Source organism: Centroberyx gerrardi, chromosome 8 (genome assembly GCF_048128805.1).
Source record: "Centroberyx gerrardi isolate f3 chromosome 8, fCenGer3.hap1.cur.20231027, whole genome shotgun sequence".
Classification (NCBI taxonomy): domain Eukaryota; kingdom Metazoa; phylum Chordata; class Actinopteri; order Beryciformes; family Berycidae; genus Centroberyx; species Centroberyx gerrardi.
The window spans coordinates 21,441,918-21,466,785 of NC_136004.1; the positions used below are offsets into that span (position 1 = coordinate 21,441,918).

The 24,868-nt window shown below is 40.9% G+C and overlaps 1 protein-coding gene across 1 annotated transcript in view; it reads right to left on the reverse strand.

Annotated features, from left to right (window-relative positions):
• ipo11 (importin 11) overlaps nt 1–24,868 on the reverse strand; it is a 156,830-nt gene that overhangs the window by 48,001 nt on the left and 83,961 nt on the right. Inside the window, exons 22-26 of the mRNA XM_071894791.2 lie at nt 13,442–13,521; nt 13,232–13,312; nt 3,873–3,968; nt 3,267–3,380; nt 2,164–2,285 (exon numbers count right to left, since the gene is read on the reverse strand). Of these exons, the coding sequence (XP_071750892.1) occupies nt 2,164–2,285; nt 3,267–3,380; nt 3,873–3,968; nt 13,232–13,312; nt 13,442–13,521 (493 nt within the window). The remainder of the gene's footprint in view (nt 1–2,163; nt 2,286–3,266; nt 3,381–3,872; nt 3,969–13,231; nt 13,313–13,441; nt 13,522–24,868) is intronic.

A 24,868-nucleotide genomic window follows, 5' to 3' on the forward strand; every position in this document is an offset into this window, starting at 1 on the left:
GTAGAAGCTCAAACTCACTCTGCAGGGGGTGGTCAGTACAGTCCAATATGGCATGGGCCTTCCTTACGACCTGCCGATCGTAAAGGTCAGAGAGCTGTGCTTGGTTCACCCCAATAACTTTACAGGCCACTCTGACAAGTCGACCAAGCCTATTCTTATTGGCCAGATTCAGGTTCCCAAACCACGCCACAATACAAAAAGACAGCACCGACTCAATAAAAGTTCTGTAGAACAGAGTCATCATTTTGGTGCACACATTAAAATAATTCATTTTTCTCAAGAAGTAAAGATGTTGTTGTACCTTCTTAGAAATGGCATCTGCATTAGCTTGAAAGCACAACCTATTATCAAACACAGTATCCAAATATTTGTAGTTCTCCACCAAATCAATCTCAGTTCCCTCAATAACTGTGAGTTTGGGGATGGGTGCTGACTTCCTAAAATCAATAATCATGTCCTTGGTTTTAAACACATTCAGTTCAAGGAAAGACTCCTTACACCATGACACAAAGTCATTAACAACCGGCCCATGATCTAGTTCCCCCAGCTATTTGTGTAAAGAATATAAAGAAGGGGAGAGAGTACACATCCTTGGGGTGAACCAGTGGATGAGTGGAGCTTGTTTGAGAGGACACCGTTAACTCTCACACACTGTGATCTATCTGTCAGAAAGTATATATTGTATATGCATACTGTATTACATCATTTTGTTTTGTGATTGACTGTTGATTAGTTAGATCTAGGTAGCCTTGTTCTCTGTAAAGTCCTTTGAGACCTGCTTTGTGATGAAGGGCTATATGTGTAAACTTGACTTGACAATATATCCCATGATGTGCAGTGTTCATCTTTTGACATACTGTAAGATTTTGTCCACAACCTTTTAAAGAGCCGGCCTTTTTGTGATGGACGGCATATGAGGTCAAACCAAGAATTCTCCCCTCCGATCGTCTCCCAAGAAGATAAATGGGTCAAGCTTATAAACCCTGGTTGTTTTCAACATCAGAGTCCACCTATCTTGAAAATTTAGCTTGAAGTGGTGGTGGTATAAAAGTTGAAGTGTGGTGTGCAACTACCTTAAAATAAACACTTAGACATTAAACAGTTTCAGACTTTACGTTTTTATCTAAGAGGGCCTGTCCTCTGCCTTGTGTGTGTGTGTGTGTGTGTCCGTATTTGTATGTGCATGTGCCTGCATCTACATTGACATAGAGAGGAGCCACAGTGACCTTTATTGATCCTGGCCCAGACTGTGTCTCCTCTCTGTTCAATCAATACACTGTACTGAATTGGTTATGGTCAACACCTTCCCCTAGACACACCCATAAACAAACACATTACACAAACACAAATGCATACACTCACATACCCAAAAATACAGACACACACACAAGCATGCAGACACAAGCAGAAACACAGAGAGAGAAGCCTCATGCCTGATGATTCACAGGTTAAACAAATTCTTGAACTACTTTGCATGAGTGTCGTTATTTAACACAACAGGCCAAAAAAAAGACACTCCTGAGAGAGACAGAGTTAAGAGAGAAAACATAAAAACTCATTGAAAGTGTTTGTGTGGTTGTGTGTGTGTGTGTGTGTGTGCGCACGTGTCTATGCACACGCTATACTGAGTAGCATAAAGTTGTCTCTCTCACTGTCACGCTCCAGCCAACCACAGCAGCTCCTGTTAACACTTACAGCGCACCAGAAAGCCCCGGGCCCCACTGTGTGTGTATGTGATGTGTAAATGAAATGTGCATATGCACATTTGCGGTGCAGGTGGCAAAGATTTGGTACAGCGTCAGCTATTATTGGAAAGCCGCATGGTGTACAGGACGCACTGCTGGAAGCCTTGATTTCGTGTTGCATAATGTAGAGTTTAATGCTGTATTCTGAGTCTGTATACTCAAAGACCAGAGAAACTGTCTCACTGCATCTTAACTGCCTCACTGCATCCTTACTGTCTATGTTCCTGGCTCTTATGTGTTACATGGACATAAATAATGAGCTATTTGTTCAAACTGAACAAGGCTGGATGGATAGTTTTGTCCCCTCACTTTCCCCTATGCACTTCATTACTTGCGCTAACAAGGTGGAAGCTATCCAAATTCAACCCCCTAAAAATGCCATCTAGACATAAAGAAATGATTGATAAGTGTTTCTCACCTGTTGTCAGATGGTAGGAGAGAAAGCAGGGCCAGGGACGACAGCTTCCTCCTCTCAGGCTGGGTGATGTTGTCCATGCGGTCCACCCACATCTCTATCACACTGCCCAACAACTGGTCCATCTGGTGGGGAGAGAGGGACGGAGGAAGAGAAAGATAGAGGAGAGGGATGAACAGAGAGAGAGAGAGAGGAATGGAGGAGAGACGGATGGATGAGAAAGAGGGACAGAGGGAAGGAGAGAGAAGGAGGGTAGTGATAGAGGAAGAAAGGAGACGAAGGGACAGACAAAGAAGAGAGGGGCAACAGTGAAAAATAGAACAAAAGAAAGACACTAAGGAAGATGGGCATTAACTATGTACAATAAAACAATGACTGACAGCAGATTACATTGGATATTTAAAAAGAAGGTTATGACATTCTGACGAGGGTCAATGAAACTGACTTCCTCTGCTTGTTCTGTCGTGTTTGTCTATCGCCCGGACTTGTCCTCTACTGTCAGTAAGAGAAGAGCTTAGCATGGTGGATGGAGCAACATCAGATGGGTAATTTCTTGAATGGCCTCACCCTGGGTCTTCCAGTTATTTAGATCAAGGCAGCAACAGTGGGACCGACTAAAAACAAATTTTTTGAGTGTCAAAGTAAGATGAATTCAAACTATTTCCAAAAGTTTAAGGCTTGAAAATGTTGCCACATGCAATTCCTTGTCTAATTACTTTCTGCCTCTTTCAATATGACACTCTTTGGCAGGGGCTTTGTGGTTTTTGTCTCCCAAAGAATGTGAAGGGTGCTGTAGAAATCTAGTATTCAAGTTGTTTGTTCAAGTTAGTTTATTTATACAGCCATTTATCACAAGTGTCTCAAAGGACTTTACAGAGAATGAGCCTAACTATATCTAACTGATCAACAATCAACCATAGAACAGAATGATACAGGCCAAGCATCAGGAAGAGCAAGACACGCAAAAGCAGATTTTAGCAAAACATAACAGCCTACCTATTCTGCATAGCCTAACCTACGCAGTTCCACCAGCCTTAGACCCTTAATGCATATGAGGAAAAACTCCCAAGAAAAAAACCTTGTTAGGAAAGTCACTGGAGTCTCACCTCCTGGTTGCACTCAGAGGCCATCTGAGTGAGCAGGGAGGAGAAGAAACTGGAGTTCTGGAGCAGGACCCGGCCCATGATGCCTAGGTAGGTGGACATTACCACTGGATATCTCTGAAGAACACACACACAAATACGTAAACACAAACCCACACCGGCGGATGCAGACACACATGAATGCTTTTACATAAAGGTCATTAAAGATGATGAGAGGGAAGAGGATGGGCCCTTGACACAGCATAATCTCGGAAGGGCAGCCAATGGCCTTTGTTTGAGCCGAATGATCAATAAATGCCATTATATACTCCCTCTAAAAATGTCTTTTATATGACAGGAAAGGACAAATTGGAAGAACACACCGGATAGGAAACCCTCTAATGGAAACTGGGAGTATTCTAATGGGAGGTTGTGGAAGGGTAACGGCAAAGGTTTAAAGGTTAAATATACGGAAATTGACAAGGAAAATGAGTGAGGGGATAAGCGTGTCACACAGGTAACACAACCTACTGTATATCTTTACGTACGTGTCCTCTCTCCTGCTGCCAAAACAGTTTATACAGTCCCAGTCCAGATCTTCAACGTGCGAAATGTAAATGTTAAACTCACCTCACCGTCCACAATACCTCTGAAGACAGCTGGCAGCACGGGCTGGAACATGTGAGCTCCCAGTATGGGGCTAACCTTTAAAGCTATCTCCACCACCTGCAGAGACACAGACAGATCGAGGATGAGAGAGATAGGAGTCGGAAAGAGGAGTGGGGGGAAATGGAAGGAAGGAGAAAAGGAAGGAAGAGGAGAAGGGGGAAGTGTGGGAGGGAGCCAGAAAAAGAGAAAGACAGAAGAGTGGGCAAAAGAGGAGATGAAAAAGGTCAGACAGGGAGAATCGGGATGATGCAAAGAGGGAGAAAAGTGTGGGAGGACACGGTGGTGGTGGGGTGGCGTGAAAAGAGAGTGTGAGGAAGTAAATAACATAGTGGGGAGAAGAAAGAAAGGGACAAAAGAGGGAGTTGGTGAGAGTTGCTCCCTTGAGGGAAGCTAAAAGACTGCAGAAAATCCTTCATTTAACTGAGTGTCTAACCTATGCTGCAGGCAAGGTTACTCCCTTAAGTGTTCACTGCCCAAGAAATCTGAATGAGCTGTCTGTCTGGCATTAAAGCTGGTGTGGAAAGAAACTTGACTTGAACTAGAAAATCAACTCTTCAAGTAAAACAGCGCAACGAAAACCCAAGACACAATATGACCAGACAGCAAATATTCAAAGGAGGAATTTACGGAGGAAGGAATGTTATAGTAAGCATCCAACAGTCTCAGTGTTTCACTCCTGATGAGAAGCCAACAAGCCAATTAACGCTGTGAGACACCACTGTGTGTTAGTGTGAGATAAACAGACAGCTGAACTCAGGGCTTTCCACTGTTAGCCTTTATTAACAGCATAGGGACATGCAAGTGAGATATGCTGTATGCAAGAGAGCTGGGTACATTCAGTGAGTGACACTGAGGTAGAAAAATAGCCAAATTTATACTAGAGCTTCACAATTTTAACTTCTACAGTTAATAATATACTGGCATATCAGCAACACTGTAAAATGTTATTTAGGTTACAGTGTTGGTGGTAGTTGAAATCAGTCGAGATGTTGATATAAAATGTTTAAGTGCAGTAGAATAATTTTTGTTCCTTAGAGCATCAAGACTAACAATCATGAATAATAATCATGATCAAATATGTAGCAATATAATCAAGATTAATAAAAATCGTGCAGCGCTAATTCATACTTTGAAACAACTGAGAATGAACGTTCATTAGAAAATGAATGGCAGCTTCTATTTAGCCAACCTTTTCACGTTATCAAATTAAAAGTGAATTGACCCAAGCCATTTTATAGACATGTGCAGTTACTGATTTTTTTATTTGCATGTATATCATAATGTTGTCATTATGACACTGGTTGTGACAGTAACAACGCGGCGTGCGCACGCCGACTAGCAGCCTGTTTTCTGTCCAACAACTCTGGGTTGCAAGCTTTAACAAGTTTACTCCCTCACTTTATCGATTCCACCATTACAAGAAGAAGCTATTTAAAAAAACATAAATGAAAAGCTACTGCATGGGCTGGAAGGAGCTTTGAGTCGGTTCGGATTTTGACAACAAGCTTTAGAAAAGAGATGAAAACAGCAACACAGCTGGCCCATGTGTGTGGATATTTGTTTATATCATGTCTCAATGAAATCTCCACATAGCACACGTTAGTTTCAGGATTGGTTATAGGGTCTGAAATCGCTTATTGCAGGTTTAAATACAGTTAATTGCATTCATCTTGCATTGGCTGGAATGAAAACCAGCAAGGCTCTGGGTCCCAACGGCCAAGACTGAAAACCACTGAGCTATGGTGAAAGCTTTGGCTTAGCATGTGATAAGAGAGAGAGTGTGACTGTATGTGGTTGTGCATTCATGCATGATGAGTCTTTGCCCCACACAAGACGATTGGCCAAGCAAACTAATCTGAGAAGGACAGGGACTGGATCTAACGCAGTAAAGGATCATTCCCTCCTCATTAGGCCTCCCATGATCAAAGACCAAAACATAAATCCTGACCTTACCAACGCACGGATGCTCTAACATTTTAACATTCCCATTCAGAACAAATGGCTTTTTCCCCCATTAAAGCTTCAAAGGGGAAAATTTAACTCAACGGTCAGTAACCATATCCGTGGATGATAGATCACTCGGCGCACAGAGCCAACTGCAAGGAGCAAGCTGGTGCAATGAAAAGACAGCGTGAGAGAGAGAGAAAGAGGCAGAGAAAGACAAAGTGGGTGTCAACATGTCTGTCTGTGTGCAACTTTCCTCCGACACAAATACTGATTACTCTGATCCTTTTGTCCTCAGGGTGCCAATGTGTGATGAGCTGCTGTGTGTCATGGCTGTGTAAGTTGGCAGGGTTGCTGTCTGCTGGGCTGGTCCTCCTCTCCTCAGAATAAAGGATTAGAGGGAGCCAGATGTGCAGTAATGCCACTGAGCTTTACCAAGCTAAACCTCTAAGATCTAATGGTCATTCTGCGTACATAAACTTCTCAAACAGCGCACACACTCGGCCTGCTGTCAGGAAGACACACACTGATACACACACAATACACACCCATACACACTAATTGAAGATCTGAGAATACCATAAGACAAGAAAAAGGAGAAATATGGAGAAATATGGAAAAGATGCTCCTGCCCCATTTCTTCCCCTCTAGTCTCTCTCCAGTTACTCCCATGGTTTGATGGCTTGATGCTAAGTGCAACTTAAGTGGTAAAGTAGAAAGTGCTGGAACCTCAATGAAAAGAGAAATAATGACAGGATGTTTCCGGCTGCTTGGTGCTGATTGGGAAAGTGGAGAAGACATATCCATGTAGCACAAAGCAAGTGATTGCACTGTTGCTGAAGTATTTCTGCATTCAAGAGTGACTGTTATGTTGTATATTTATATATATATATATATATATATATATATATATATATATATATATATATATAAATATTCTCCTTTCACCCATACCCATATGGGTGGTTTGTGTGTCTTCCTCAATCTCGGGTTCTCTACCAGAGGCCTTGGAGTTTGAGGATTCTGCGTAGTATCTTAGCTGTTCCTAGGACTGCACTGTTCTGGACGGAGATCTCGGATGTGGTTCCTGGAACCAACTTGGGACTCACAGCCCCGAGTGCTCCTACCACCACTGGGACACTTTCAGCCCCTGGTATTTCTCCAGCTTCTCATATTCCTTCTTCTTGATCTTATTCTCACTATATCTATCACCACTGCTGTTTTCTGTTCCTTGTCCATTATCACAATGTCTGGTTGGTTGGCCAGTACTTGTTTATCTGTCTGGTTCTGGAAGTTCAACAGGATCTTAGGTCTATGATTCTCAACCACCGTTTGTGGTTGAGAGCAGAGCAGGCACAAGAGAAGAGCACAAGAGCAGGCACTTAGCACCAGGTCACCTGCACTGAGGTGGCCTGGTGCTAAGTGCCTGCTCTTGTGCTGCTGTGATTAGCGCCCCAGTGCTGTCCTTCAGTGCAGCCTTTTCCCAATGTCAGCCACCCAAAATGTATCTATCTCAGAGTTTTGAAAGTAATCATTGAGACACTGGTATTTATCAGCCACCCATTCAACCCACCAGATATATTATGATAATTTTGTGCTATGGTGCAGTAAAAAGCTTACTTATTGCCCCTTTAAACTTGGGATAGTAACAAATGACTAACACATTAACAGAATCACTGATTTAAATAATATGTAAATGATTAATTGATTTATTAACATGCCATCAATTAATAATTAAATAAAATAAAAGTACATTATACCATTTACTATGTTTTGGGAACAATTTAGGAACTAATTATCAATTACTTGTTAACTGTTAGTTAACTAATAATTATTATATCCCAATTCACTATTAATAATGGTTATTATAAAGTGTTACCTTATAATCCCTTAAGATGTAACTTTAAGGAGAGTGTATAAGTTTCCAAATGTATTCAGGGTTGATTACAGTAACTACTTCTTGCAATTTGATTATGTAATCTAATCCATTAGTCCCAGTTTACCCTCCGTCACAGCAGCATACCCAACTCCTTGACTACTTCTCTTCTCCTGCACTCCTCTACACCCCTCCCCTCCTCCAAAGCTACCCAAGTCCATCAGCAAGCAACTTTCCACTCTTCTTTCTTGCTCCTATCATCCTAGCACCTGGTGAAGCAATAGTGTGCCCAGTGCCCTTGGCATTTCACATCAAAGAAAATTAAAGTCTTTCAGTGGGGTGGAAATAACAGCATCCATCTCTCCTCGAGGCCCCATGCCTGCAACAGTTACCCCACTGCAAATTAAAGGATAATTCTGGTTATTTTCAACCTGGGCTTAATTTTCCCAGTTTTTGCCATCATGATGATTAATTGTAAGTGATGAAAAATGTCATCATTTACTTCACTGTAGAGCTTTATGTAGCTTCACTTTGCTGGTAGCGCTGCTCAATACACACTCAAGGGCCAAAATAAGCTCCAACATTTGAACCCAAAAAGCGAATAAAACACATCTTTTCAACACAAAAAACTCGCACTGCAATGAGACCTACCTACATCCAATTTGCTCATTGTCCAGTAGATAAGTAGACCGCACAAGTACTCGGATGCTGTGTCCAAGTCATATTGCATCCACAGATATCGGCAGACCATGGTATTAAAAATCAAAATCACGGATTTATTTGCACAGTGATAAACCAAAGAGGCATAATAAAAATGATGAAAAGCATAAAAAATGAGGTGCAATTTCATTATCCAAACATCACAATCAAAACAATCTAAACAAAACAATCAAACAAGGGTGACAAGCCAAGACACAACTGGATTGGATAAAATAATCCAAATGACAACACAAGACAACGTGGTGAAAATGGTAGAATAGGATCTATAAAATGCAACTATAACAAAAAAATGAAAAAATAGGGAAAGGACATAAGAGGAGATGAAGAAGACACACACAAAGCTGAAGAGCCTGGATACACAGAAGGCAGTCCATCTACTGCCGCACTAAAAATAAAAAATAATGCATATATTAATGAGGTAGCCTATATAATACAAATAGGAATCAATCTGGTTACAATCCAGTGTCACCCGTTGTAAAATCCTGATCCAAACAACCAATATCAGAGAGGACAGAAGGCCATCTGGCACAATAAACCCGCTAACAGGCATTTCTTTGTCCATAGACAAGTTTATAATGTAGTGTAAATAATGCTTATTGAAATCAAATCAGCAACAGTCCTTTTCTTAACTATTTTATGACCTTGATCCAAAAAACTGAGCCATCCAAGCCTCAGAAGCACTAGGCACTCTTTGTTGAAAACCATTTGATCTTGGCCAAGGAGCCCACACAACTGGGACGAGACAGATGGGATAAATGTGTGCAGACACCCATGCACACACATACAAAAACATGCACTACATACCTTTTTCCGTTTCGCTAAAATACTCTTCTGTATGCTTTACTAACTAATCTTCCTCTTGCAATGTGAATAGAACATGCCAAATACCACTGCCTACAGTCTGAGGAAATGTAAATTTTGCCAATGTTTTACTATCCCAATGCCTGTCAGTGGCAATATTGCCTGCTGTAATAACTTAAAAGGTTTTCAATCAATCCCATCACCATAAGGGGAATTCTAATTATTCTTGAGCTGATGACTGGCCATCTCAATGTCTGACTACATGAGAAAAACACATTATTACAAGGGACAGGCTTGGATGGGATAGAATAAATCTATTGCTTTGGGTCTCAGTTATGTCCTATTTGAGCAGAATACTCTAAGCCTAACATGTTGTCAAATATCCTTTCATACTGTACTGTCAGTATTATTAAGTGGCTCATATATTTCCCTCCCTTGGATCAATTATCCAATGAGAATGTCACACCTGTCGGGAGGAGACTATATATGTTTATGTTTGATGCTCATTTCCACTTTGATTCTGATGATGACAGACAGTTGATGTTGAAACGTTAATCTGTTTGCACAATAAAGGCTGCAAGTTGATCGGTGTGCTCCAGTTTCTCTCCTTTCTCAGTTTATTGTCCTATGCCTGAGAAGCACCTGATTCTGCCACATCTTGCTGGATGACGTGCAGTGAAATCCTATTCAACCTCTAAACCAGCTTGAAAATGTTGATATGGATGCCTAGCCTACTTAGATCTCTGTCATACAGTTCTTACTAGGTAACATCCATCCAATACATTATTACTATTAAACAAAAATTCTAACCAAGGCAAGGGACCACTGACAGTGGAATCAAAAACTTTTAGGCCTACTCAAAAACCTACATTTCCTACGTTGAGAATTGGGACATAGTGGGAGGTGGTCATAATAGGCTCATTGGGTAGCATAACCTGAGAAACCTATAGTTCCCACAAAAAAAGGGGACTGAGTTTGGGACTAGGGAGCATTTGGCTACACTTCACACAGGCTAGTGTCCCTTTCTTTTATGCTAGCTTTGCAAGAAGTCTAGCTGAGCTCCATTTCTCGTAATGCATCACATGTCCCTGGCTATAACAAAGGGTTGCAAACGTAGACTTCATTTTGCGTTTAGGCTTATCACTTGGAAGTATAGCACTGCTTGCGTTGTACTTTGCGTTGTACTTTGAACAATGATGTTACAATCACATGTCCTTACAAGTCTGAGTATAACGGAAGATAATAACAAGGCTAAAATCAATCGACACCAAGCGAACAAAAGCAAAAGAAGACAGAAAATAGTGGTGAGAGGGGGACAATCAGAGACCCCTAAATCAAGCTCTGGTCAGATAAGGTTTTGTTTTTTATTAAGTGGGATAATGACACAGGCAGGCTGTCAGAAGCAGCTTCTTCCCTAGCAATGAAAGCAAGAACAAAAGTGTGTGCTGTTTTATTTAGCATTTGCATAAACACAAGGGAGAGCAAGGTCTCTTTAACTATTCCAATGCATGCCAAAAGACAGCTTCATTATAATAGGCCAATGAGGGTGTTTTACTGTAGCTTGTGGGGAGCAGTGACTAGTGACTATTTTGCATTCATGCACACACCCCGCCGGGGAATGAATGCAGAAACACTTAATCACACGTACACCATTAAATCATGTGACATTTACAGTATTGCTGTGTATGTGTTGCAAACATAGCTTAAACCATACATAAAACTAAAACAAATAAAAAAAATAAAGATTCAATAATACGAATAAATAAAGACATTTTACAACTTGATAATTGATGTAGGTCTTTAGCTGTTCCGCAGGACTTTGTAGAGGTCGGCAAAACACACACTTCACCTTCAGCATTCAGTGTTTTATGAGCACTTTTTCTCACTTCCATCAACTCCAGCGTTTTGATCCTGATTTTGTTAATTAAAAAAATGCCTGCATCGATATGATGGATCTAATTGCAGGATTGCCGTCAGTGCTTTCAGTGGCTAATTTTCAGATTCTGTTCTGACACCAGGCTTTTGTCAGGAAGTGGTGAGAGACCTGTTAATGTGTTGTAAAAGCAGAAAGCATTTCAAAGCTATTGGTGTAATATGAGGAAACGACTTCAGAACATAGAAAATACTGTTCATACATGTGGGGGAGTTGTTCCGCTGCAGATGAAAGCTGAAATAAGCCAGAGCTTTGCATGGAAGAGCTCTGCATAAGCTACGCTGTGATGACTTTCATGTTTCCCGTGGGGGTATGCTTCACTTCAACGTTCATGTCTTGACATGGACATGGAGAGTGATGAGTTAGAGAGAGCATTTTCTGTAGACACAAAACAATTCTTTCCTTTTCTCTGACTGTGTGTGTGTGTGTGTGTGTGTGTGTGTGTGTGTGTGTGTGTGTGTGCGCGCATAATGTCTAACCTTTCAAGAAATCCTAATGGTGAAAAGTAGGGTACTGACCTGGCCATCTGCTATTGGCTGATCTTTGGTGCTTTGGTGATGCCACATTCAATAGAGTACAACAGGTGGTGACATCACCTGGCACCAAAGATCAGTCAATAGCAGATGGCACCATGGCTGCTTCAGTCATGGTGCCCATTTAATGCAAAAAAGTCTAAGTTTAATGCCTTACTTTGACTAGATCAGAGAAAATTCAGAAAAGCTTAACGCAATGGAAATCAGATGAACTTCAAATCTTCTATGAGATCCTCAGAGACGCAAGGTGGCAATATCAAAAGGCCGCCAAGGATGCCAGAGGGGCCTTTTTTCTGACCGTATCACAAAGAGCTATCACAACTGCAGGGCTCTTTTTAAAGTCATACTCTGTTATTAGCCCCTCCCCCCTGCTAAAGCGTGGATCCCACGGCACAGAAATCTGAGGAGCTCCTGGAATTTATTATAATTTCCTAGAAAAATAATGCTCACAGGATAACAAGTGGACAAGTGGGAAATATTTTGACAAATGAAAGGTTATTTGTCACTGCACCTGCACAGACAAGTTAAAAAAAAAACAAAAAAAAAACACCAGTATAGGTCAAATAAACAAGTACTCTCATCTGAATTGAAGGGTCTGTGCAACTGCATGAATCAGTGTATGTGATTCAGTGGGCAATACGTCAGCACTATTACACTATATAACAAGTGACTGGTTGAAAAGTTTTGAGCTGTGAGTTCTCTCACAGCTGCTTTGACAAGTTGTGAGAAAGGAGAGAAAGAGGAAAACAGAGAGAGAAAAAAAAAAAGGCCCCCAAAATATCTCTATTGAATCCAAGAGTTGAGCAGGTTGGGCAAAATTTGGTTAACACTTCTCAAAAAAAGATGCTAAATAGCTTTGACAAGAAACACATTTTCTGTTATCTCTCACGGTGAATAAATTGTTTAACTGTGTCATTTCTTAACATTTATTAGTTGTGGGAATATCAAGGCTCCTGATGAAATTAAATCTGGTGTCAATTAACAAGGAGTACTGTCACCTCATTTTTCTGTTAATGATAGGGACAGCAGTAGGCAGTGGAGCTGAAACAAGTTAATTACACAGCCACTAAGGGCAACTCAGTGTGTGTGTGTGTGTGAGAGAGAGAGAGAGAGTGGGTGTGTGTGTGTGTGTGTGTGTGTGTGTGTGTGTGTGTGTGTGTGTGTGTGTATGCGTGGTGCATGTGTGTGTGTTTCTGTCTTGTGAGGAGTTGTTTCATCCCACTTCCAATGCACCTCCTCTCATCCTTCTATTCCCTCCCATTACCCACCCACAGTCACTGCCCACTGCCATCTCAGTTGGTTCTCAGAAACCAGTTCACCATTAAATATACATGCAGACCATTGTGGAGGCCAAACATGCCCTAGAAACACTGAGGTGAGGGTGAAAGATGAAAACTGAGTACTGTGAGAGAGAAGAAAGAGAGGAGAAAAAGATAGAGAAGGATAACTGGAGGAGAAGAATAAACAGTATTAATATAGTTATGGGTGTGAGAGGGGGATGGAGTGACTGTACCTTGAGCACTTGGACCTGTCCCTCATTAGTGATGTCTTTGAGTAGATCACAGAAGGATCGACACAAGGCTTCGGCATAGCTCTATGAATACACAATGTCATACACAAGGTGGTGGTTATTCACAGGGACTCAGTTACCATGATGTATGTGCATGAAGTGCATGATGTGTGTGTGTGTGTGTGTGTGTGCGTGTGTTTGTGTGTGTCTCACCTGCAGGAACTCTGTGGCAGACAAGTATATGTAGGCGTTAACTATCTGGAAGCAGGTCCGCACGTTCTCAGAGCTCAGCTCTGAAACAGAACAGATGTTTCACTTTACCAAAGAGGACAGAGGGATTTGATGGAGGGAAGCAGGGAGGGAGGACAGAGGAGGGAGCAGATAAATGCTTCAGCTGGACAAGGCTGTTCTCAAACACTTGGACTGCAACAAACATTGTCTCAGTGACTTGGTTCACTGAGAACAATAATAATTAGCCATATATTTGTTTTCAATTTGGCTTCTTTGGTCATTTGGAAAACATGCATCATAAAATGATCAACAATGACCAAATAAATATTTCCACTGAAGTTTGATTATCAGTGCAGAAGAAACAAAACCCTTTGGAATGGAGGCAAAACAAGTAAAGAACAGTGTAGCTGTAAACGTTTCCACCCCAACTGGCATGCTTTGTTGCCATAGATGCTTGATCAATGTGCAATTGTTAATGGGTACATTAGTGAGGACAAGAGGTGTGAGAGGGGAAGGAGAAGTGTACAATGTTGCGATGCGATTTATTTTCATATGTTAGCTAACATCCTTTCATATAAGAACCTGTCCTTTCTTTCATGCTCTCTCATGTTTTGCTACTAATGTTAACTGCCTCATTATCGAAATTGATAGCTTTTGAAATACCAGTGACATTAGCTCCCTGCCTGCTTTTTTGCATTCCCTGAAAATCACCATTGCGAGCCCCAAGGTAAAGCTAAATCAATCTGTTTGATAACCTATGGCAGTTAAATAAATAATGGCTACTGTGTCATCTGTGGTTTTTATGTGTAAAGCTGAATTTCCAACAACAGCAACAAACTCAAAAAAGGAGATGTTATAAAGTTTAATGTGTGTGCACAACGCATTTTCCTGAGTTATGTGCACAATACCGATCAAGAAATACAAATACCGTGCATGTCTTATGGCAGCCACCCTAGCAATGAGGCGTTGAATCCATTTTTTATTGATGCAGCAATAAGATCAGTGATATATATAACTACTTGGGTGTTACTCAAGACAACAAGCTTAACTGGGGGCAAAATTCACAGTATGCTTCTGATATTTTATAATACCATCCTATTAAGCATGTCCAGCTGCACTCTCATATGCTGGAAATGGAATCAATCAACCAAAAAGAAGGATGAAAACAGGCTTTTATCATTATGAATATATAAAAAAAGCAACTGGGTCAAATCTTAAGTCAAATAAAAACACTCTGAAGTTATGATACTTTTTTCCACCCACTTCCCAGTATGCATGATGCAACAATTAATTATTTCAGCAATAGGTTCACATGCCTACAAGGAGGTTTAACTGGTCATTTGTCTGCCAACGTTAATTTATATCCTAACTACCATGGGGGTGAGAGAGGTTGTGAGGATCTATGAACAAAGACGACATCTAAATTATTCAGCAGGCCCTCGCCCCTGCAACATCATTAACTCAGCAGTAAATAATTCCTAGTTTGTCTCTGATGTTTTTTTTGGCCTTTGCTTTCCAATTTCATATTAATGGAGACAAAGTGGAGCTTTGCAGGTCAGTGCTGACTAATTACAGTTTCCCCAGGGGACAATGCATATGGATCTGTGGATATACATTCCCTTAATCTGCTGCTGAGGGATACATAAACCAACAGGACATAACCACTCAAGCTGTTGGATTTGCACCCAACCTACACCCACCCACAAACACCCACACTAGAGGGAGAGAGAGAGAGAGAGAGAGAGAGAGGGTGGATGGGTGTGTGTATGTATGTCTGCTTTTGTGTGCATGTGTGTCACTGTGTCTGTGTGTATATATGTGTATGTCATCAGATACTGACGATGGGCTGTGTCAGTACCGACGTGACTTTATCAAGTGGCAATGTTGAGGGGTTTTTTGTTTTTTTTAAGCTTTTGCAATGTAGCCATCAGCCAAAACAACAAAATCACTGAATAAGAAGCGTTAAAAACAATGTTCAGCCGAGTCAGTGGAGGAAAAGACGAGACACACACACAGCCCTACTGCTCACACACTCCATTTACAAGAGGCAGGGAAAGAAGTCCTTTCTACTCACGTATAACTTGCTTTCCGTCAGTAAAAAGTGTGACAAGGCTAGCTTAACCTGTGTCTTTGAGCAGTTTCAAAATGCGAACCAAATGGAGACTGAAAGTCGCATTAATGAGACAGGACTGCTCCGCGGACAGCTTCTCCCCCGCGCCCGAGGCACTTCTGTTCCCTCAGTCAGGCCTGTCAGGCGGCGGCCTCCTAAAAGGCTAGAAGTCTCCCTGAATTATAAATATATTAGCGGTGAGAGAACATCACTGAAGCGTGCGTGCTTATGTATAATCACTAGAGTTAGGGATACAACAATGACTCATTTTAAGAAGAAATCATGTAAACTATCAGCACTTCTCCAAAACTTGAGCTACTAGGTTAGCCTACAGGAGTATCATGATCAGTTTGCTCATCACCTGCAGTTGTTTCATTGCAGAAAGAGGAGGTGACTGGCAGCCTTGTAGGAGGCTGCTGCCTGGCAGGCCTTACTGAGGGAACAGAAGTCCCTCGGGCTTCCTGCTCGCTTGTCACTCGTTCATTGGCCATCAAAGATGTTTGGGAGATGTGATGATATGTAAATGTTGGGCACAACCCTGTGTGTGTGTGTGTGTGTGTGTGTGTGTGTGTGTGCCAGCTTGCCAGGCCACTGAGCAAAAGTGGAGCTAAAGAGATAAAAGAAGAGGAGAGGAAGGGAGATGAGGGGGTTGATGGAGTGATGAGAGGGGGTTGGACAAGAGGAGGACAGGAAAGCATGAGGAATGAGAGGAGATAACACATGCGAATGGGGCCTGCCTCTAATAGACAGCATGGATGGTGAGAATGAGGAGGAGATGAGTAGGAGGAGAGAGGGAGGGAAGAGGTGGACCAAGGAAAGGAAGAGATGGAAGGATGAGCTCAGGGAGGACAGGGAGAATACACCAGAGGGTGACTGGAGGAAAAAAGGCTGGGTGAGCAAAGGCCCAGAAAAAAACAGACTAGACAGAGAGGCAGAAGAGGGAAGAGGAGGGAAATAGGGAGGCAAGGCAAAAGTGGTTTCTAGGACGGATGCAAAAGTGATTTGGAGTGGCAGAATAGCTGAACAGTACACCAGGTATGCACACACACACACACACACACACACACGGAGCACCTAAACATACGCCGCGACCAACACTGAGACACCAGGAGTATAGGTTTGACAGTAATACAGACTGGCAGGGTAACTGATCCTAACACCTAGAATAGCTGTTTACTTCCACCTCCATGTAGTGTTTACACACACAGAAAAAGACAGACACACTTAGACCTTACAGGAAAGAGGGAGAGGACAAAAAGAGGGGTTTCTCATAAGGATGGAGGGAGAGAGACTCAAATGGAGTCACACACACATACACACACACACACACACACACACACACACACACACAGACACCTGTCCGCACTGCATCTACACACCAAGACTAACATCTGCATGAATGGTTTGACAGAAATACAGGCTGACAGGGTAGCTGATTGTAACACCTAGAATAGCTGTTTACTTCCACCTCCATGTAGAGATTATATACACAGACGTGCATGCAAACACACACACGGGCCAGATACAGTAGATATATTACATAATCTTTACATTATTTTTAATATGGCAATATACTGTATATGAAGAAAAAGAAAAACTGTTAAACTAAAGAGTGTTGAAATAATTACTTATTTTAGGACTATGTAATTAGGACTATGTATGTTAAGATTTTGTCATAATTCCCAAGTAAGTCACCAAATAGAATCGTCTTCAATAGAAGGATAAAAGGAAAACATGCAATTTTCATCATCTTATACAGAGGCTATATTATCAGATGTAGCAGCACAGACACACGGATGCAAACACCGAGTTCAGACAAGAGAAAACAACACTTGCATACACAAGGCCTAATGAATAAATCACACAGACAGAATCAAAGATCTGAAAGGTCCAAAGCATTTGTTTTGTTGTTCTGATGCAACCTTCCTCTGTGGCACTATTTGATTACTCTGCTGCACACTAGTTTTTTTTTTATTTTGCAGTAACTCAAGGCAATACGGCTCCATGTAATTTTCAGCCTTGCATGTGTGAATGTGTGTGTCTGTACAAAGCAGTAGTTTAGACCAAACTTTGATATTCTTTGAAATAAACTTTGATAACTTTCATGTAAACCAGGCTTTTCCTAACCAAAGCCTGTATCGGGGAAGGACTAGGAGTCCATGGTGAGCTGTAATAGAGGTCATCCCATGTGACCATACTGGTTCAAGCAAGTGATATTCATGTTAATGTATGCAATATGTTTTCTCCAGCCATCTGCTGGCCACAGTCAGGTAATAAAGATGATGTATGCTGCCATCTGCTATCTGTGCTGGTACATAATGTATGCCAGGAGCCTATTTAGTCAGCACATCAGCCTGCATGAATATTCAACACTATACACTAGTATTGAGCAACATTAGAGCTAAACACAGACTGCAGCAAAGAAAAGACTAATGTTGAGCTTGTGTGCATACAAGTAGGTATGTGGACCCAGAGATCAAGGGAAGATAATTAACGATGAATTAATTTCCAATGCAGTACAATAAACTGCAAAGAAGGATGTAGAACACAGGAATAAGCAGAAACAAGAAAGAACAAGTCAGAGGTGTAGTAAAGCAAATGTTTGTCTGTTTCCACTGTCATTTTGTGTGGTGTAGCACAGACCCTGGTATGCAGAACAGCAGGAGGAAAGAGCAGGGGAAAAGATGAAAGCATCACTAGAATGGTCGGCCTCTGCCATTCAATTTTCTAAGGAATAAAGCAACGGCAGCAGATTGCTCGACACAGGGTGAACAAAACAGGGAAAGTGGAATCTTTGTGCCACAGTGTTGGGATTTGACACCACTGCTTAAGTGAACGGCAATCAACAAACAGATCTGCAAACACACATCTATACACTTATGACAAATTATATTTTTACTGAAACCATACCACCACTTTTCATAACAGCATCAGCAGTCAAATATGACTTATGACAGGTAGCATGGAAACATCACTCTAGTTTCAGTCTGAACACCACTGATCGTTGAGATTTTAAATTTAAATTTATCCAACACTGTAAATGCAATGGCCTCATCCTTCCCTGGCTTTTACTAAATATTTGGGCAATAAAGGCCTGCATGGTCAGAATTCTAAAACATCAACTTGTAAGGTAAATATAGACTGTTTTGGTAATTTTCTTCACACAAAATACTCCCATTCAATGCAGAACAATGGGCTACAGGATGTTGAATGGCCGGTGCATTTTTTTTCCATTGATCAAGAGAGAGTGCCATCAAAAACTCCATCAAAATTACTCACATACCTTTAGAGCAATGTGAAAAGCACAGCAATAGCATGATAAGCACAAGAAATAAGACAAAGGAGACTTGTGTTAAGTGCAGTTTATATGTGTGCAAACCTTGCCTCCCAAAGTGTGGGGGTCGGACGAAATTAGAGGAGCGAAGAAACAAGTGTGCGCGCAAAAATGCATTCCAAGAAGGATTTAGCGGACTGAGCTTGTTACACACACATACACTTTTTTTTTTTTTTTAAACATTTAACTAATCTTATTCATACGTGCATTCCAAGAATTCCATGTAGTAAATTCACAATGATTGAAGATCTGTTTTTTTCTTTTGGTCGTTTCTGTTTGTGTGAGTGAGCAAATGAGTTTGTCTGCTGAGTGTACGGGTGCGTCTCCTATCTGCTGACCAAGCTGCTATTGATGCTCCACACCAGATCCAGACTTTTCACTCAAGCACACATTGCACGCCTGACCGTCCCTCTCCGAGTAGCCCAACCCAACCCTTCTTCCATTTCTTTACCTGATTAGGTTTCCGTGGGAGTTTTTCCTTCTCCCTTTGAGACTAAGGGCTGATTAAGGTGTCTGTTCAATGTTAACCCAATCTGATTGATTGTCTTCTACACTCCAGTGTTTGGATAATTTAGCCCTTTCAAAGGATAGCGAATATAATCTCAGATCTGGTAGGCCTAAACCTCCCGTACCTATAGGGAAGCACATCTCACAGAGTTCCCAGAGATACTTAACTATTCCACACTACAGTTTAAAAATGTTAGATGGTGAAGTAATCAGGCAGCATCATGGTTATGTATTTAAACTGAGATGCTACCACCATTCTATGAAATTCATTTTACCCCTATCTGATCAGTATGTATAATACTTGGTTGCATTTTTTTTTTTCCAGACATGGCACCAAAACTTACAATCCAGGGTAGTTGCAGGTTTATGATTAGATGAGTCTGTTGGATCCATATCTTTTTTAGGTATTAATGATATTAAGGCCTCATTGAAAGTTGGGGGTAGAGATCCCATTTCAGAAATTTCCCTACATGCGTCTTGCAGTACTGGAATTAAAATGCTTTTCTTATAATATTCCACAGAGAATCCATCATATCTGAGTGATTTTTCCATTTGCATATATGCAACAGCAGTCCTGATTGCAGTTTCTGTTATTGGGGACACTAATGATTCCACCTTGTCAGGGAATAATTTTGTTTGGATCTATATTAGAGAAAAAAGCCTCTAGCTCTTCAGGTTTTGGGTTGTCACCTTTCTTAATTACTGCAATTATGTTAGAGATTTAATTGCCAGTATTTTACAACCCAGCAAGTAATTTACCTGTTTTTCTCCTCATACGTAAAAAGTTGTTCTCAGCCTGAAATAGTGCAAGTTCAGATTTTCTATTACAGATTCCGTGTAATTGGAATACAGGGTGTTTATCAGAAAGACTTTCAGACAATTCCTTTTCCTGAATCATAATTTCCAGTCAAGTAATTTAGTCAAGCTTTCCTTTTGCTTTTTTGAGTTTCCCCTTATATAACCCTTGGAAGCTTGCTAGCCAAATGGTCTACTCCTGTAGTAATAAAGTTTTCATTCTCCACTATTTCGATACGCTTATATAAGGCCATCATGTACTTGTAGACAGAGAGGGAGCCCGAAGTGAAATATGGCAGTACTTAAGATAAAGACACAAGTCCAATGATTAAGGCAAGCCTGCCGATACAACAGCACCTCTATGTAAAAGATGTTACAAAGTTTGTCTCAAAAAGGGAGGCAACATGTCACATTTGGCGAAGACATCTTCAAGGAATTCAAAGCCCGTGTGACAGTTGATAAATTAATCCTTGATAGGAATAAATCTGTGTATCCACAAGTGCTATCATAAACAGTCAATGCACCTGCTCTCATGCAAGGGGCAATTCTGCCTCTCTCCATACGCCCCACCAACACAATTAAACTTGAAACATTAAATAAAGTTTAATCATACGACTTGGGAAATATTAAATATACCCTGAGTTTGAGTATGCCAGTGGTTGCTCTTTTGTCTGAGCTTAAAAGGACAATTCCTGCGTGATTGTAGTTTTTGCTCATTTCCCGCATTCTGTTACCGTTTTACATCATTGTAAATCACTTCCAGCGTTTTTATCACATTGTGAGATATTTGCTATTTTTCCATCATCTTAGTTGTTCTTCAGAGTGAATATTTTGAAACATACAGAGTCTAAATATTATGAGTAAAGAAGTGGGCAGCAATTTAAAGCTGTAATTGTGCAAAATCAAGCTTCAATTTCTGTTAATTGTACGGACTATAGCTGGTGGAAGCATCTTGCTTAAATGGGTTGTGATTGACAGAAGGCAGGTCCTAATGTAACTGCAGAGAACGTTCGCTATTGGTTGAAAGTTTTATTTTGGAGAGGAAAAACCTTGCAAAACGTGATCATCAGCTTCTCATTCACAGTGATGGATTACCTTTACTGACCAAATTAGAAGTCTCTGGAGTTGTTTTCTATGCCATGTGGAATTGAAAGGAAGTGAATGAGCCCATGAGGCATGGTAAAACTAATTTAAAAATATCTTTAATCATGGCGCATGCATCTAAAAATAGTCAAAATTAAAGGGATGGATAAAGTAAATAATTACCAAAACACTCAAATCATGCTGGAATTGCCCTTTAATATTCTCTACTTGTTTGTTTGTGTGTGCGTGTGTGTGTGTGTGTGTGTGTTTGATAGAGACTGGTGAGCCAGCAGCCACTGGCTCAGGTGCAGTGGATAGGCTCAGGTCTCAACTATTAGTCTGTCTTTTTTATGCAGTATTCCAACACTAAATGTGAACAAGATATTAATCCAAACCTGGTATTTCGCGTTTCTTAATTGTTTGAAATGCTTAAAGACGCAGACTTACCTCAATTTTCATTGCCTAATGATAGAAGTAACATATTTTACTAGTATGTTTCGGTTCCTGCCTGGTTCAATTCTGCTTCACTGTCCAAGTTTCATACTGGTTAATTGTTACACACCAATCAAAACCAATAAACCACTTTAACTTCACTTGCTAGCATAATCATACACTTTAGTCACAGGATAAAACCATTTGTTGCAAATGGCAATACAGTTATGTTTGGCGGTTATGGCTCTGCTCTAGCAGCTCCCTGCTTACCCAGCAAGCATGCTGAAGGTATAGCAGGGGCGCCATGCAAATCCCCCCATGGGAGAACCCAGAGCAGAGCCAGAGCAGCAACACTGAGCAGTGTTGACACTTTAAGAGCCATCGTGGGCTCAATTGGATAGACTATAACAGGTGGAGGCTGGAGAGGTGGAGGTAAAGCTTTAGCAAGCAGCAGAGTGTGTTTTATGCATTTAATTGAACATTTACTTTTTTGTATATTTTGTCAATCACCTGTTAACTACTTTCCTGTAATATGATTAAGCAAATATGATTAAGCAACTTCAGTATTGAAAATTATTCTGGGCAAATCGGTGGTCCCAAATAACAAAGGTCCAAGATCATGGTATATAGAGGGTCGATTGGTACTGTTCCCTGGCCCACACAAGTGCCATAAAGCCCTTTCCTGAGCCAAGAAAAACCCTGCTGACTCCTGGATACTGAGACCTTAAACCCCCTTCATCACACTTGTTAAGAGTAGACAACTACATCACACGTATTCATGGAAAAACTCTTTAGTGGCATGGAAGATATAAATTATGAATGGATCCAAGAGGTGTGATGGAAAGAAGCAGGAACATGGAAGTCGTGTAGGACAAGAAAGAACAAGGAAGATGGTATAAGGTCAAGAAAAGGGCGTGTGTGTACATGTTACATCAAGTACATGCATGCAAATGTATATGTACAGACAAGTGTGCCCACTTCAGAATGAAAATTAGCTAGAGGCACAAGCGGAGAATAGAGTAGTCCTACTTCTGGTTGATTCCCCTGGCATTAGTAGTAACTCCGTTTTAATCCATAACTGATCCTTGTCTATTCTCTGTGATCAAATATTCAACTGAGTGAGCTGCACTCTCCAGTTACACCCTCTATAGCAGAGCGCATCGGCCAAAACATTAGACATCAAAGGCTGGACAGTCTCATCATCAACTATATATCACACAGATAAGCAAAAATTAAAAAGATAAATATATGCACCCATTTCCGATCTCTTTCACTACAGGGAATCATTACTTTGGTAAAGGATAAATACACACTTTATGCACATATGAAAGGGGTCCCACAGTATCAATTAAAAGCTGGGCTGACCTTCTCAGTTCGACAGAGTGCTGAATCTCATCTGATGATTAATAACCTACAGGGCGCTAGCTCAACACTGCAGCTCAAGTCAACACTGCCTCTCGTGTATTTACAGATAATTTCGCATCTAAAAGAACTTATTTTTTTCCTTTCACTCCAGAGAATTCAGACTATAAATCAGGATTGATTGAACAGGGACTGAAATCCTGTCAACAAAGCTTTCATTCCGTCCCTCCTATCATCACTCACACTTAATTATTTCCCTTGGGGGGACCAGGAAATCTAAATAAGACAGCTAAATTGTTAAGTTGTGTTCAGCTGTGTTGACTGCAAGACGCTTGCATCTTCCAATATTATGAAATCAATTTCCACTGACAAGAATTCCCAGTAGCCCCACAATCCTTACCCACGCACTACATGATAGTTTACACCAAACTAAAAACAAAAGAAATTACTGCATACACAGACATGTGCGCACACACACATGGGATCATACCACCCTACACAAATGGCTATACAATACTATATACTGGCATATGATTATCATGTACTGTACCAAATCCTAAACCACCACAGAAAGACACACAGTCACATATTAACTACTGGCTAACATATAATGAGGATTATCATGTTAACGGTTAATATGATAATCCTGATTATTTTGCTTAACATTATGATCACAACTCTTTCAATCATGTTTTTTGTCTTCATTACAGGTACACAATTTGTTTTTTTGTGCATCTTAAAGCAACATACTGAATACTTTCAAGTTCTAACGTCTCACAGGAACAGCTAGAAAGTCTCTAAATCAACATGAGACTGTTTTTAATCATAATCATAAAAGACGCTGTATTAACCTTTCCATGGTGCTGTGATTTCACTGTACCTGCAGGAGCTAACACACCCAGACATACTTGCGCACACACACACGCGTGTGCACACAGACTTCTTATTGACCTCTTCATAGAAGACTTCTTGCAGTGTCGTATTAGGGTGGCTTGAGGTGTCCGGCCCAGGACCTTTGTCGCAAATCATCTCCCTCTCTCTCCCAATCAGCAGAGTGTTTTCCTACAGAGCTCCCGATTTTAGAATCAACTGCCTCTTGCCATTGGGGATGCCAATTCTTTGGAAATCTTCAAATCCAAACTCAAACAATGTCAGGTGCTGGATCGCTTTTATTAAATACTTAATTTAGTACTTTGTGTACTTTGAAGGGCTAGATAAATAAACTTGACTTGAATTCAAGCATTCAAACATTACCGCCCACCAGAACTAGTCTGGCCTGATACCCTTCCAAATCTGTTTGACGTAAGGATATTGTCTTACTACGCACCCTCAATTCCTCTCTCTCTTTCTCACTCTCTCTCACACACACACACAATGTAAACATGTTCCACACCCAGGCACTGTTGTATATTTACAAATCGTTGCTTGAGGGATTCTGAATAATGAATAAATAAATAATAATGGGACGAATAACAATGGAAATTTTACATAGAAGTAAAAAGCTGCAGAATGTAGTGTAGAAGTCAATCTACCTCGAGTCCTGTGTGTGTATAACAACTGAACATACACAAGCTAGCTTCAATATGAATGAGCAGAGTAGGGGTGGAAGATTAAGGTGATAAAAATCTCCCTTGATCCAGACTGAGTCACTGATGCAGGTTTAGAGGATATAAGAGGCCTTTAACCAGCAGTGACCTCTGCTCAGTGACACATACTACCTGAAGAGCTCTGACAAGAGCCCTCGAGCGACAGCTGAGCACAGTCTTCTGCCTTTGCTCAGAGTATG